The 15,774-nt window shown below is 43.6% G+C and overlaps 1 protein-coding gene across 1 annotated transcript in view; it reads right to left on the bottom strand.

The window, feature by feature from the left end:
• DNAH3 (dynein axonemal heavy chain 3) overlaps positions 1–15,774 on the bottom strand; it is a 359,079-nt gene that overhangs the window by 61,464 nt on the left and 281,841 nt on the right. The window contains exons 45-46 of the mRNA XM_075830244.1: positions 7,701–7,857; positions 6,247–6,390 (exon numbers count right to left, since the gene is read on the bottom strand). Of these exons, the coding sequence (XP_075686359.1) occupies positions 6,247–6,390; positions 7,701–7,857 (301 nt within the window). The remainder of the gene's footprint in view (positions 1–6,246; positions 6,391–7,700; positions 7,858–15,774) is intronic.

The raw sequence follows: 15,774 nt of genomic DNA, 5'->3' as shown, positions 1-15,774 counted from the left end.
GATCGCAGTGAGGAGGATTTTGAATGGAGCGGCGATCGCGCATGCGTGTTGCCGCTCCATTCAATCTCTATGAGGGCTGACTCACCCAGCATTCATACATTTATCACCTATCTTGTGGATGGATAATAAATGTTACTTGTGGTAGAGCCCCTTTAAAGATGCAGCAATTTTATTTGTATTTTTTATCTCCTCATTTTCAAAGCCATAACTTTTTTATTCTTCTGTCGTCATAGCAGCAATTGTTTTCTGTTTTTTATCTGTTTTCATAGTGTTCGTTATTCGGGGCCATTACAGCAGGGTGTCAGATGTATGTTACAGTTAATACTGCTGCGGATGGCGCAGGCACCACTTCACATTACCCAGCATGTAGCTACCTATACTGAAGATGATACTGTCAATTCTATGTGCTGTATTATGTTCTATGTGATTGCTTCTACTTGTTACACAGGTACCTAGGAAGAATGAGATTACCTATGAAATCATGCAGCTACAGGATATAAAACAATTAAGATAAGGTGGAAAGATGCAGGAATAAGTAACATTGTAAGTTATGTGAGAGGGAGGAGTGGAAAAAAATATTGTGGACACTGTCATTTTTAATTTCCCCTGTGGTTGTATTGCAGGAGAATTGAACTCTTGCTCTTGAGTTTCCCTACAGATGACAGCTGATCGCTGGGGTCTCAGCAGCAGAACATAATGCGATCTGCTTATTGTTGCAGGAATCTTCTAACCAAAAAGGATTGTCCAATATGTATTGACTATTATGATAGTGAATAACTTATATTATATGATTAACTTCATACCCCTTACGGCTTATTCACACGAACTTGGGGAAACTCAGACGTGAAAAACTACAGTTTTTAACGTCCAAGTTTCACCTGTGCGGGTCCCGAATTCACCGATCTCCATAGACTTGAGTCTATGGAGGGATCCGTGAAAATGGAAGAAAATAGGACACGTTCTATTTTTCAACTGACCCTTCACATGGTCCGAAATAACGGCTGTGTGAACGGCCCCATTGAAATACACGCGTCCGTGAGACGGCCGTTGTTTTAACAGCCGTCACACGGACGTAATCAATGTTTGGGTGAATAAGCCCTAAAATTTACATTGCTAGAAAGAAATATTTAGTCTGCAAATTTTTTTTATTAAAGGGAACCTGTCACCAGCATTTCACCTATTAACCCAGCAATACCTGGCGGTAGTGGGTGAAAAATCATTTCTATATAACCTATAATTGTCTTCTTAGTCGGCTCCGTAGCTTTCGTATTCAGTTTTTTAGTGTTCCCACACCGTATGCAAATGAGCATAAAAGAGTCAAATCTTTGTTTAAAAAGAGTCAAATCTTCGTTTGAAAAGAGTCATATCTTCATTCCTCAAGTCTTTCCGGGTTTACCCGTCTCCTTACTTTTGATTGACAGCTCCTCTCCTTCCCACAGCACATAATATCCCGAGCTTGTGCATTGATGTCCTCTTCTGGTGTGTGTTCACAAAGGGACACCGGATTATTACGATAAAAGGCGCGAAATGTTTGCAGACCGTTATTTACGGTCGGAGGAGGAGTTTAGGAGAGCGGATAACGGCAATGAACTTTTGATAGCAGCGGCCAGTGAGGAATAGGTAAAGTTCAATAAGTGAAATGCTGGTGACAGGTTCCCTTTAAATCTGTAAATAAATAGACTCAAAGTTTTACAAAAATAACATTCAAACTATTACTTTGAATGTTAAAAATGTAGAAGTTTGAAGCCACAATGTGAAATTTTTCCTAAATGGACTTTCCATCTTGATAAATTTCTACCATGAAGTTTATATATATGATTTGTGAAGATCACGTAATGACAGCAATGTGAAATGATTCAAACACTTAAACAAATCATTTCTTAAATATCTACATAGACAGACTGAAAGTTTTACTGCCCTTCAAAGTCAAAACTGCAAAATATCTCTAATTTTAAATGTTTTAAAAAGCAATTGTTCTGAATAGACCTGTCCTGATACTTTTCAGAAATTTGTAAATTATAGTAAAGAAAAAATATGTAATGTGAATGTATTCTTTGCTTAAACAGAATACTTCCCTTAGTATACAGTGTATTATTTCTATGAAGTTTTAGATGGTTCAGACTGTTTCTAAAAGAGCCGTATACTGTATTCCAACAATCCTGAGCCTTAGTAGGATTGGAACTCTCCATTCCCTTCAAAATCTTGCTTGCAGAAAGTCGGGGAGGTTGCATAATACTTGTTGCCCTAGGACCAGATTCATTTTGTGTTTACATGGTTGTATAATGCCGTGTTTTGGTTAGGAAAATATGTTCTTTTAATGTTATTTTGAGACACTTAAATTTGTATATTCTGTAAATACAATGCCAACAATATTTTTCAATTTTTTTTATATGCTGAACACCTGAACTGCTCACCAACTCACACAGGCACATGTGTAAATGTATATCCCAATACCGTAACCAACTTAAAGGAGTTGGCCCACGAAAATAATTTATTGCCTATCCACAAGATAGGTGCTAGATTTAGGTTAGTTGGAACTCCCAACGATCACGAGATCAAAGGTCCCGTGTCACCCGTTTGAAAGGAGCGCCGGTCATGCATACGCACTATAACACATTCAATGTGTAAAGGATCTGCCAGGCACAGCTTCGGGGTTAACGCCCATAGATAATCAGTCTGCACCTGCTTCTATGTCTGTGAGACTGACTCCATCTTCCACCACTCAGGGTGGCAGGCTTAGGAGTGGGAGAACCTATCACAGCCTGGCCAGACGGAGCTAGCTCCCGCCCTCTGTCTATTTATACCTGCCTTTCCTGTTCCTCCTTTGCTTGTGATTCTTCTCTGTTGGTTTCCTGGCCGTGCTGCAGCTTCTTGTACTACTTGTCCTCTGCTTGTGATTGACCTTGGCTTTTCTGACCACTCTTCTGCTCTGCGTTTTTGTACCTCACTCATCTCCTGGTTTGACTCGGCTCGTTCACCTCGCTTGTTGCTCACGGTGTTCCCGTGGGCAACTTCCCCATTTCCCTGGCTTCTTTGTACCCTTGTCTGTTTGTCTGTCGTGCACCTATTGAGGGTAGGGACCGTCGCCCAGTTGTACCCCGTCGCCTAGGGCGGGTCGTTGCAAGTAGGCAGGGACTGAGTGGCGGGTAGATTAGGGCTCACTTGTCTGTTTCCCCACCCCCCGTCATTACACAATGTTTATAAGATTGACGAAGATAGAGGATTTTCCGTCAGCCTAACAGACATTGCATCAAGAGGTAATGCGCATGCATGACTGCAGCTCCATTCAAATGGGGAACACTGGACCCTCATTCTCGTGATTGATGGGGGTCCCAGCGGTGGGACCACAAGTGCTCCTACGTTTATCAACTATCCTGTAGATAGGTGATAAATACTCTTCGTGGGCCAACCCCTTTAGGTTTGGGCTCATGCAGTTTTCTTGAGTATAGCTCCTCAGTCTGACTGCAGTCCTGATCCATGCATAAAATCCACCTCAGGCAGGAATATAGCACGGTACGGAAAATTCCAAGGGAGTAGAAGTTCAAATCTCCATCTAAATAGATGTGTGTGTTAAGACTGTGTTTATATAATTCTGTAAGCCTTAAGCTCTGTTCACATCTGCATTTGGGCTTTCTGTTGGGGGTTCTGTCCAGGTTTCTAGGTCTTTTGACAGCAAGAATAGCACAGCATGTAGTGCTATTTTTGCTGTCAAAGTGGCAGAAACCTTAACGGAATCTCGGCAGCCCCCATTAACTCAATAAACAGGAGCCAGATGTGCACGGAGCCTTAAATTGGATAGTAAGTTAGTTCTAATTGTGTATGGAGAGACAATTAAACAAATTTATTCGGTCTATAATAATAATATTACTTGCTCTAAATAATATAAAGCATAAGTATTCGTGTTCACATTTTAACGGTAACTGTTGCACCATAAATCCGTACATATTTGTTAAGTTCTCCAGTAGAGTTCCATCTTTTTGAACTGTATATAGGATCACCCATACCATAATTCATAATATCAAGAACTTAAATGATCTGAATCTTGACTTGTGTGGGAATGACCGTAAAGGGTTTTTCATTTATAAGACTTTTAGGTCATATCGTGTGATTGGTAGGGGTCCAAATAATGCCCCTCCCCCTATTCCAAAAACGGCTGTGCTCAGACCCTGTTTCTGGAGAACTGGTTGTGCATGTATGTTCACTCTCCTTTGGAGTCAATGAGAAATAGTCGATCTACTGTAAAAGTCTTTCAAGGGAAAACTCCTTTGAAGAGTCTGCCCGCTTTGCAGACAACGCCATCTCATGTCATGAGCACAGTATTTGCAGATTGTTTAGAATTGTTGTATGCATGAACCCCTAAGGAAGGCTAGACGCCTGATAATCACTAATCTAATCACTAATCTTTTTAATAAAGCACTCATTAAATATAAAACAACAAAGTGTTTCACGCCATTGATGCTGAATTTTATCTAATGAGTACATCATTAAATATATGAGAATATAATGGGAATTACTTTTAAGATTACAGCATGTCACTCAATGAAAAGTACAGTCTGGACCAAAAGTATATAAATATATGACATGAAACAAGACTGTAATAGCTTCACTCATATGAGTCATCTTAATTAAAGAAAAATAATTGCTATTACTAACAGAGAAGTTGTAAATGTTACATAAATGTAAATGTTACACAATAAAATACATGGTATAGTGAAATTTATGTAATCCCTTGTTTTTTTCTGGTTTCAACTGTACGTGCGTCCTCAGGATGCAGATACAGTTCAATCCAATGGTAGGGCAGGGAGCTGTAAGTATCGACGGACGCTCACGGCTCGGCGCAGACAGGGGCGAGGCAAAGATGTCATCGCGCCTGTCCGCATAAGCCACACAGACTGGAGGAGCATAGGGATCTCCTCCACTTATCGTTGGAATGGGGTTAGGTGTGTATGTATTTTATTGCATTATACTGTGTGAAGGGCAGCTGTAGGGCGCATTATACTGTGTGAAGGACAGCTGTAGGGCGCATTTTACTGTTGGGGGCATTATACTGTGTGGAGGGCAGCTGTAGGGCGCATTTTACTGTTGGGGGCATTATACTGTGTGGAGGGCAGTTATAGGGGCATTATACTGTGTGGAGGGCAGTTATAGGGGCATTATACTGTGTGGAGGGAAGTTATAGGGGCATTATACTGTGTGGAGGGAAGTTATGGGGACATTGTACTGTGTGAAGAGCAGTTATGGAGCGCATCATACTGTGTGGAGGGCAGTTATGGAGGGCATTATATTGCGTGGAGGGCAGCTATAGGGGTATTATGATGTTTAGAGACATTATACTGTATGGGGAGCACTGTCGGGCAATATACTGTGTGAGGGCAGTGTCAAGGGATATATTATATACAGTAGTTTATAGCAGGTTTAGGGGATGGGATAAATATTAATTGAATGGCATAACATGCAAATAGGGGGCGTGGTATGCAAAAAGGGGTGTGGTCTAAAAACATTCATTAATCGTTAACAAGGTTACATGTTCAATTAATTGTGATTTTTATTTAGGTTATAATTGTCCAGCCCAAATTAAAATTTACTATCACAAAAATCTGGTTGATATGGCAGAAAGTTGTCAAGATAAGTGTGTACTGATTCGTCCCAAGCCTCTTAGTTCCTTGCCTCCCATGAAGAGACTGATGTGGCCTGAAATGAGTAACTGCGGCTTGGTGGAAGTCAAGTCATGCCATTCTTCATTTCAGATAGAGGTTATTAATCAGATTTTACTAAAAATAAACTGGAGAACCTCTTTAAATAATTAGCATGTAAGAAACCAAAAGGCATTTGCACCATAGAGGCAGACCATGCAGATAAGATGGAGACCCTGGAGAGGTTGGCTGCAGCCATTATTGGTGATGGGAACCTGTGCTGGGATTCTCCTCTCTACAGATCCTACAAACCCAAGTTAACCTAAGAATCATAGAGATGGGGTATAATAGGACCTCGTGTCCCTGGTGGTTAGCAGTGTGATAGTGGCAACCATCAACAGGAGGTGGGCCCATTTTGATCCCTGGTATGAGGCCCTTTCACGTCTATGTACACCTCTGTAAGATACTAATCTTTATACAAAAAGGTAACACATTTTTGAATTTCATTGGTTGAACCATATTTTTTTAAACAGTCCCGCATAAATAATAATTTTTTATAACAAGAGAGTTAGCCACGCCACCCCGCCCCACTATTATATGTAATTCTTCCTACCTTGTCAACACTTTGTTTAAAGCAATTAGACGTTGCCTCCTTGACCATATTGAAGAAAGTCAGCCTGTCCTCAGGATCAATCAAACGGTCATAAAATACACGGTAGACTTCATGTATCCAAAGTCTGATCAATTTATCATTGTCCTGAAAAACAGAAAATATATCAAAATTAATTTGTAAAGTAGTACATGAGTAAGTAGATACCCCTTTCATTTTACTGGTATACAATAATTTATTGCAGTGTTGGGCAACTAGTGGGCGCGGGCTGCATGCCGCATGCCAGAAATGTTTGATCTTGGGAGTCCAACTACTTGGACCACCACCAATCCCGAGAACAAGGGTCTTGTGTCCACAGGATTTTTATATACACAATTGTAAAGAGACTAATCATTTATACAGAATGTAAAATCTTGAGTTTTTTTCTGGAATTTGGTCAGGGTTTTCCCCAGAAGACAGCATTAGTGTTATGATGGGGTAGGGAGACAAACAGGTGAGCCCTAATCTACCCGCCACTCAGTCCCTGCCTACTTGCAACGGCCCGTCCTAGGCGACGGCGTACAACTGGGCCACGGTCCCTACGCTCAATAAGTGCACGACTGACAAACAGACAAGGGTACACAGAAGCTAAGGGAAATGGGGCAGTTAACCACGGCAACACCGTGAGCAACAAGAGTAGTGAACGAGCCGAGTCAAACCAGGAGTGTATGAGGTACCAATCGCAGAGCAGGAGCGTAGTCAGTAAAGCCAGGTTCAAAATTAAGCAAGGTCAATAATAATAGCAGGAGCAGCAGAGTCAGGAAACAGGAAAGAATCACAGGCAAAGGAGGAGCAGGAAATGCAGGTATAAATAGACAGAGGGCGGGAGAAGCTCCGTCTGGCCAGGCTGTGATAGGCTCTCCCACTCCTCAGCCTCCCAGCCTGACTGGTAGAAGGTGTCACTCTCTCAGACTTAGGAGCAGGTGCAGACTGATTACCCACGGGCGTCGACACAGAAGCTGTGTCTGGCAGATCCTTTACAATTAGCAAGAGCTATCACTTTTACAGTAGAGATGGCAAACTCCTGGATACAGACAAAGAAGTCAACAAATCTTAAAGGCTAAAAACACCTTTGAGGGCATTGTTTTTTTTTTTAATAGCTGTATCTCCAAAAGCAAAACAATTTTTTAATAAAAACTGTTTACAAGTTTACACTAATCACACTGACTAATCTATTTATAGAAATATACATACACACACACATATATATATATATATATATATATATATGCCCTCATAGGTGTACATAGCCTTTAAATGTAAAACTATGGAAATCATTACCCGACCTTACACCCAGCTTCTTTGAGGTAGGAATTGTTGTAGGGTTACCCCCAGGGTAATAGGTTTGGGAATCACTGGTTTAAACATACATGATATATATATATAATCTACACAATAAAATAGTCACACTGGATTACCTGTAGATGAGTGTGTGGACACAGAAGCACTCCTCGCACAACCCGAGAGAAGTCTCGTAAATTAAAAACATAATGGGATTTGGAAGGAGTTGGCAGGAACTTCTCAACAGCTGTCTTGTAAATTGCCATGGTTGCTTGTATCATTAGTTTGCCGGATCTGGAACACATTACACAGAATTTTATAATCCCAAACTACCGATACAGGGTATTTGTTGCTATTTTTTCTCAATGAAAAAAACAGCACTAGAATAAACAACAATATAATTCTCATGTAAATTATAATTTCCACTAGGTCATGAGCTACAAGTAGACACGCCAGTAGGTACAGTATCGCTGTGATTTGTTGGTTGCTGATTACAATTTTGTCAGTTTCTCAATGTTTCCTTAGCAACAGACTACAGTGAATGCAGACTGGAAGTTTGTAGTCTGTTGTTAAGGAAACGGTAGCAACTGACTGAATTTCTCTGCACAACTGAACCTACGCTTTTGAATGACCCAGCTACTTTATTTTACTAAAATAGCATTAGTAACAATAAATCCTAAAAATATTTTCTGGATTTTAGGATCCTATAAATTGTTCTCTATGAAGAACCTATTTGGGGATATTGACATCAGAGCGGGACCTCTCTTGATTATCAGAGCAGGGAGCAAAAGTACAGTATTAGATGGCCACCCATTCATTTGAATGAGCACCATGTCATACTACACTTCAACAGCAGACGCTGTTGGTTTCACTTGCTGGACCCATGGCGATCATCTGATCGACAGAGGGTCCTCATTTACAGAAGCAGGTATCGAGATAGAAACAACTTCACTAATGACAATCACTAGCAAAAGTGTTTTTACAAAAATATTGTTACAACAGTAGGAAGAGAAAGAAAATGTATTCTGCCAAGCCTAATTGTCCCTTTTCTGCCCTCAGTTCATTGGCAATACTTCATAGAGCAGTAAACCTGAGTAATCTGAGACAGGCTTGTTGCTATGGACATGTTGCCTGACAACTTCTCTGAAAGATTGTATTACTAGCAACCAGACTGTTAGGTATGACTGAAGTTCACTTCAAAGTTGAATTGATCATTTGTTAGCAACAGAAAAGAGAAACAGCAGCTTTGACGTATTTAGACCATGAAATTTCCCATTTCAGGCTAACGCATTGATCCGATTTTTCTGAAAATAAATTTTTGTGAAGAACAATCTTTATTAGTTAGAAGGGTCCCTTGACAATAAATTAATCACAAAGTGTCCCCCTGCTGGGACCCCTCAGTGTTCAGCTGTAATCTGTGTGGAAATCTGTCAGTAAGGGTATGTTCACACGTAGCGTAAACACAGCGGATTTTCCGCAATGGACTTAAACAAATCTCTTCCACACGCTGCGTAAAAAATCAGCTGAAAAAGTGTTCATAAATTGACCTGCGGTGTGTTTTTGGTTTTTTTCATAATCTACAGCAAGTCAATTTATGCTTCGGAATCGCTGCTTTTCTGCCATGGGTTTTTCCCAATGCATTCAATAGGAGGTAAAAACTGCAACAAATAGCAAATGTTGCGAATTTTGGGGCGAAAAGGCTGCAAATCTGCCTCAAGAATCACAGTGAATCATAGTGATGCCTTCTTCTGTTCTCCGTCCAGGCCGGCCTCCTGGGATGGCGTTTCCCCCCATGTGACTGCTGCAGCCAGTCACAGGCTACAGCAGTCACATGGGCTGCAGCGTAATTCGAGGAGGCCGGACTGCACGGACAACAGAGGGATGCGTCGCCATGACAACGGAGAAGGGGATAAGTGTCAACCATTGTTTTCCACACCAGACATTTCGGCCGATTTGGTGCGTTTTTTGGGGGGAATACCCTGCGGGTTCCAGGACGGATACGCTGTATACTTTTACACCGCCTATCCTCCCTGTGTGAACATGGCCTTAGTGTTCAACTTCCCTGAAGTGCCATCACAGGGGAAAATAAGCATTACACAGTGCTCATTCAAATTAATTAATTCATTAATGAGTAAGTGACATCATTTGTAATCGCTCCACTCCGACCAAGAGATAAGAATCCCAAACAGGGGACTCCCTCTATTAACTCAGAATTCAATAATTAGGTTATATAAAAAAAAGTGTTTTTCTAAACTAGACAACCCATTTAAACCAGACCGGCCTGATTTCTGTTATTTTACGTAAGAAAGAAGATTGAACTTAATATATCTGGTCTATATGAACCTTCATCTTGTGTACAGCATTAAACAATCTATTTTGAATGGCCATTGAGCAGTAAGAAGGAATTGGGTTTCATTGTATTCAAGCAGCTGATAAGTAGCGATTTTACTAAATGGAAAATCAAGCTGCTTCAAAGAAGGAGCTTTCTAAAATTGTTATGGCATAAAATGAGATGATAGCGTTATTAAACAGATAAATGTTTCTAGTTAAATCTGAGGTACTTGATGTGGGAAGGGATTACACGAGGATTCTGGCAGTCGATGCTTAGTATAATTAGAGACAAATGGAAATACATGGTACATGCGAATACTGAAGTGAACTACGCCTGCGACAATCTTAGGCTAGAGTAACACGGCGACTTTGGCCGTAATCAGTGGCGTAACTACCGCCGTAGCAGCAGTAGCGGCTGCTACGGGGCCCGCGGCATGAGGGGGCCCGTGTCGCCCGCCGGCACAGGCCCCCACCATGGCCGGAGGCTCCGCTAGCAGCCGCTATGGCTGCTACAGCGGGACGCCACTGAACACTACGGCAGAGCAGGGAGGTATCTACCCGCTCTGCCATTAACTGGTTCCCGACCGCTGGCTGTATTTTTACGGCCAGCGGTCAGGGTCCTTAAAACCCGAGCCATAGACTTTCTACGGCTCGGTTTTTAACTTGCTGCCCGCGCGATCGGGCAGCTGAATGTCGGGTCCCCGGCAGTCAGTGACTGCCGGGGACCCTGAGGAGAGGATAGAAGCAGCTTTCGTATAAAATACCCACCCCAAAAAAAAACGTTCCCCCCTCCGCCAATCATTGTTGTAACGCTAGCGCTGACCCAATTACCCTAATATAGACATGTAATATATAAAAATTTAAGGTAGACAATGACGATCACAAATAAAAGTTCTATTTTAGGGTAAAACTATGTTATTACCAAAAAAAAAAAATTGCTGAAATGTAAAAAAGCTTATTTTTTTACTATTATTTTCAAACTTTATGAATAAAAATTCAAAAATAGCAAAAAAGGTGCGTATAAAAACGATAAAAAAAGAAACCTGCATTGTCTACGGGAAAAACGTCGCAAAAATCACGTCGTTAGCCCAACAAATAAAAAAGTTATAGCCATTTAACGAACACGTGCTAAAAATGGCTAAACGGTGTCTGGTCCTGAAGGCGCAAAATAGAGCAAAAGACATGTATCCCCCCCCCCCTCTCCACAGGACATGTATCCCCTCTCCACAGGACATGTATCCCCTCTCCACAGGACATGTATCCCCTCTCCACAGGATCTCCACAGGACAGGGGATACATGTGTGATCGCTGGCATTGATAGGGAGAACGGGGGACTGAAAGTCCCCTGAAGTTCTCCATCACAAACCTCGGACTTCCGGGGTCTGTGTCGGCAGCTCCGTAGAAATTAATGGAGCGCCGGTCGTGCTTGTGCGCATGTGTGACCAGCGCTCCTTTCATTTTTATTGAGCTGCGCAGACGCCGGAAGTCAGAGGTTTGTCATGGAGAAGTTCAGGGGGAACAATATTGGTGAAGATCGCCTATCACACAAGATTATGTCGTGTCAAGGAGACTACATTGGTGTACACCACCAGGCTAAATTGAAATGGATCAGAGAATGGGAAAGAGGGAAAGAATGTGGTCTGTGAAAAAATTAATATGTAACTTTTATTATTTTGCATTAAAAAGAAATGATGTGATTAAAAGGTCCAGTGGTGCAAACTGGTATGTGTGAGTGACCCCTCAGCTCACATACCCTTGGCCATGAATTGTATAATAAAGTGTTGTATAATATTGCTGTCAATGTGCTCCAATGACAGAACTTGAATATGTAAGCTGTCAGGATGCCACAAATGGCGTTTCAAATTGATAGAGCTAGTGGGCTACAAGTACTAGCAATCTCTGTCCTATGGTGATAGGAACTTGCTGTATTGCTGGGGTGGGATTGTCTCTATTACACTATTGTAAATGACAGGCAGCGCAGCTAAAGCAGTTAAACCAGTTAAGGTATGGCTTGCTGCGTTATAAATTATGAAATAGCGGTAAGCGAGGTTAAGCCCCGCAAGAATCACTCCCTTGCGTTATGACAGTATTGCAGTGTGAACAGTTGGTCAACCGCACCCTCACGCTGGTGTCCCTGCAGACCAGAGAAGCAGCGTGGGGAGCGGCCGGGTTGGAAAGTGAGACCACTCTCAGCTGTCAGCCAAGAGACGGTGTTAAAGAGCCGTCCTCAGGATTGACTCTGCTGTCAAAGCGAACGTGAGTAATTGTGGTGGCCGTGCTCAGCTGTCAGCCGAGAGGCGGTAACACGGTGTCAGCTTGCAGATTGCCTCTGTTCTCCAGCAGAGTCTAGCCCAGTGTGCACACTGGGTTTGGGGCAAAGCGGCAAAGACTCAGAGTTGAGACCTAAGGCTGGATTCACACGAGCATGTTCAGTCCGTAAAGGACGGAACGTATTTTGGCCGCAAGTCCCAGACCGAACATACTGCAGGGAGCCGGGCTCCTAGCATCATAGTTATGTACGATGCTAGGAGTCCCTGCCTCTCCGTGGAACTACTGTCCCGTACTAAAAACATGATTAGGGTATGTGCACACACACTATTTACGTCCGTAATTGACGGACGTATTTCGGCCGCAAGTCCCGGACCGAACATACTGCAGGGAGCCGGGCTCCAAGCATCATACTTATGTACGACGCTAGGAGTCCCTGCCTCGATGCAGGACAACTCTCCCGTACTGAAAACATGATTACAGTACGGGACAGTTGTCCGGCAGCGAGGCAGGGACTCCTAGCATCGTACATAAGTATGATGCTAGGAGCCCGGCTCCCTGCACTGAGTTCGGTCCGGAACTTGTGGCCGAAATACGTCCGTATATTACGGACGTAATTAGTGTGTGTGCACATACCCTTACAGTACGGGACAGTTGTCCTGCAGCGAGGCAGGGACTCCTAGTGTCGTACATAACTATGATGCTAGGAGCCCGGCTCCCTGCAGTGTGTTCGGTCCGGGACTTGCGGCCGAAATACGTTCCGTCCTTTACAGACGTAACATGCTCGCGTGAATCCAGCCTAAGGGTATGTTCACACGGCCTATTTACGGACGTAAATCGGGCGTTTTTGCCCCGAATTACGCCCGAAAATAGCGCCTCAATAGCGCTGACAAACATCTGCCCATTGAAAGCAATGGGCAGACGTTTGTCTGTTCACACGAGGCGTATATTTACGCGCCGCTGTCAAAAGACGGCGCGTAAATAGACGCCCGCGTCAAAGAAGTGACCTGTCACTTCTTTGGCCGTAATTAGAGCCGTTATTCATTGACTCCAATGAATAGCAGCGCTAATTACGCCCGTAATTGACGCGACGTTCAAGCGCCTGCACATGCCAGTACGGCTGAAATTACGGGGATGTTTTCAGGCTGAAACATCCCCGTAATTTCAGCCGTAACGGACGCCCTCGTGTGAACATACCCTAATTAGGGTATGTGCACACACACTAATTACGTCCGTAATTGACGGACGTATTTCGGCCGCAAGTCCCGGACCGAACACAGTGCAGGGAGCTGGGCTCCTAGCATCATACTTATGTACGATGCTAGGAGTCCCTGCCTCGCTGCAGGACAACTGTCCCGTACTGTAATCATGTTTTCAGTACGGGACAGTAGTTCCACGGAGAGGCAGGGACTCCTAGCATCGTACATAAGTATGATGCTAGGAGCCCAGCTCCCTGCACTGTGTTCGGTCCAGGACTTGCGGACGAAATACGTCCGTCAATTACGGACGTAATTAGTGTGTGTGCACATACCCTAAATGCCACCCCGAGGACGATTTATCCTGTGCGGCGGGACTGCTGTCAGTTCCCGTAGGTGAATGTGAGTCACCAACGGTCAGAGCGTGGCGCAATGACCAGATGGGGAATGCACACCCAGCTGATCTGAGAGATACAGCGGGGCGCGCTGAAGCCCCGAGTATATGGCAAACAGCAGATAGCTAGCAGCCGTGGACGTACATGGAAGGATCATAGAACTAGTGGATTGAGTTTGCTTGAGCCTAGACAGCTAGGGCCAAGTGATGCACCAGAGGAGTGTTTAAAATTTGCTAAGCACCCGACGCGCGTTTCGCCAGAATTCTGGCTTCTTCTAAAAATGTAAATAATAAATACACATAAAATACCCCCCCCCCAAAAAAAACGTTTCCCCCCCCCGCCAATCATTGTTGTAACGCTAGCGCTGACCCAATTACCCTAATATAGACATGTAATATATAAAAATTTAAGGTATACAATGAGGATCACAAATAAAAGGTCTATTTTAGGGTAAAACTATGTTATTACCAAAAAAAAAAAATAGCTGAAATGTAAAAAAGCTTATTTTTTTACTATTATTTTCAAACTTTATGAATAAAAATTCTAAAATAGCAAAACAGGTGCGTATAAAAACGTTAAAAAAAGAAACCTGCATTGTCTACGGGAAAAACGTCGCAAAAATCACGTCGTTAGCCCAACAAAAGGGAGAACGGGGGACTGAAAGTCCCCTGAAGTTCTACATCACAAACCTCGGACTTCCGGGGTCTGTGTCGGCAGCTCCGTAGAAATTAATGGAGCGCCGGTCGTGCTTGTGCGCATGCGTGACCAGCGCTCCTTTCATTTTTATTGAGCTGCGCAGACGCCGGAAGTCAAAGGTTTGTCATGGAGAAGTTCAGGGGGACTTTCAGTCCCCCGTTCTCCCTATCGCTGCCAGCGATCACTCATGTATCCCCTATCCTGTGTAGATCCTGTGGAGAGGGGATACATGTATTTTGTAGGACACACTGTAGGTCGCATTTTTTTGGGAGGGGGGACGCTGTATGGCGTTCCCTACAGGGGGGGTGGCTGTATGGCGTTCCCTACAGGGGGGGTGGCTGTATGGCGTTCCCTACAGGGGGGAGCTGTATGGCATTCCCTACAGGGGGGGAGCTGTATGGCGTTCTCTACAGGGGGGGGGGCTGTATGGCGTTCCCTACAGGGGGGGCTGTATGGCGTTCTCTACAGGGGGGCTGTATGGCGTTCTCTGCAGGGGGGCTGTATGGCGTTATCTACAGGGGGGCTGTATGGCGTTCTTTACAGGGGGCTGTATAGCGTTATCTACAGGGGGGGCTGTAAAAAAGGCACTATCTACAAGGGGGGGGGGGTTGTGTGACACCCAGGGGAGGGGGGGCCCCAGTCAAAAGTTTGCTATGGGGCCCAGTCTTTCCTAGTTACGCCCCTGACCGTAATAAAGGTCGCTCATCCAAAAATTGCAGTGTGTGGCGCTGCTTACATCGGAGTAATGTAAGTGAATGTTGTTGCTTTGCGAGTTGCTGCGCCGTGACACCACAGTCGCAAGAGGTCCAGCAGGATTGGATTCCATGCGACTGTGGGGTTGTGGCAGCGGAAAGTTACAGGTCGCAAAGCGATCACATTGACTTTCATTGTCTCCGATGCAGGCAGGGCAACACAGCGATCTTTGGCAGAGTGACCTGTGTCACGGCCAAAGTCACCACGTAGCCAGCAGAGGTGAAGTGCTATTCGCCTATGTAAAAGAGTATACAACTGGACCCACTGTCTAATGCCAAGCATGCCACCTGCCACATTACAAATGTAGCAGATCAGAATTTGTTTAACTATGTATCTTGTGCACCATAATAACTCACTGAGTTGGCATAACCCATTACCTGCTGTCCCATAGAAAACCATGTTTACTAAACTGACAAACTCAGCTCTGTTACATCTGGATATGCTCTGTAGTAGGATCTAAATACACAGTACAAACCTGTAAATAAATCTGTATTTATGTCTATAGTGAGATAGCTACCTCTAGTATGAGTACATGCACGTATTAGTATGATACAGTATGTTAGTGAACAGAC

Source organism: Rhinoderma darwinii, chromosome 6, assembly GCF_050947455.1.
Source record: "Rhinoderma darwinii isolate aRhiDar2 chromosome 6, aRhiDar2.hap1, whole genome shotgun sequence".
Taxonomy (NCBI): domain Eukaryota; kingdom Metazoa; phylum Chordata; class Amphibia; order Anura; family Rhinodermatidae; genus Rhinoderma; species Rhinoderma darwinii.
This window is presented reverse-complemented; position numbering and strand designations above follow the sequence as displayed.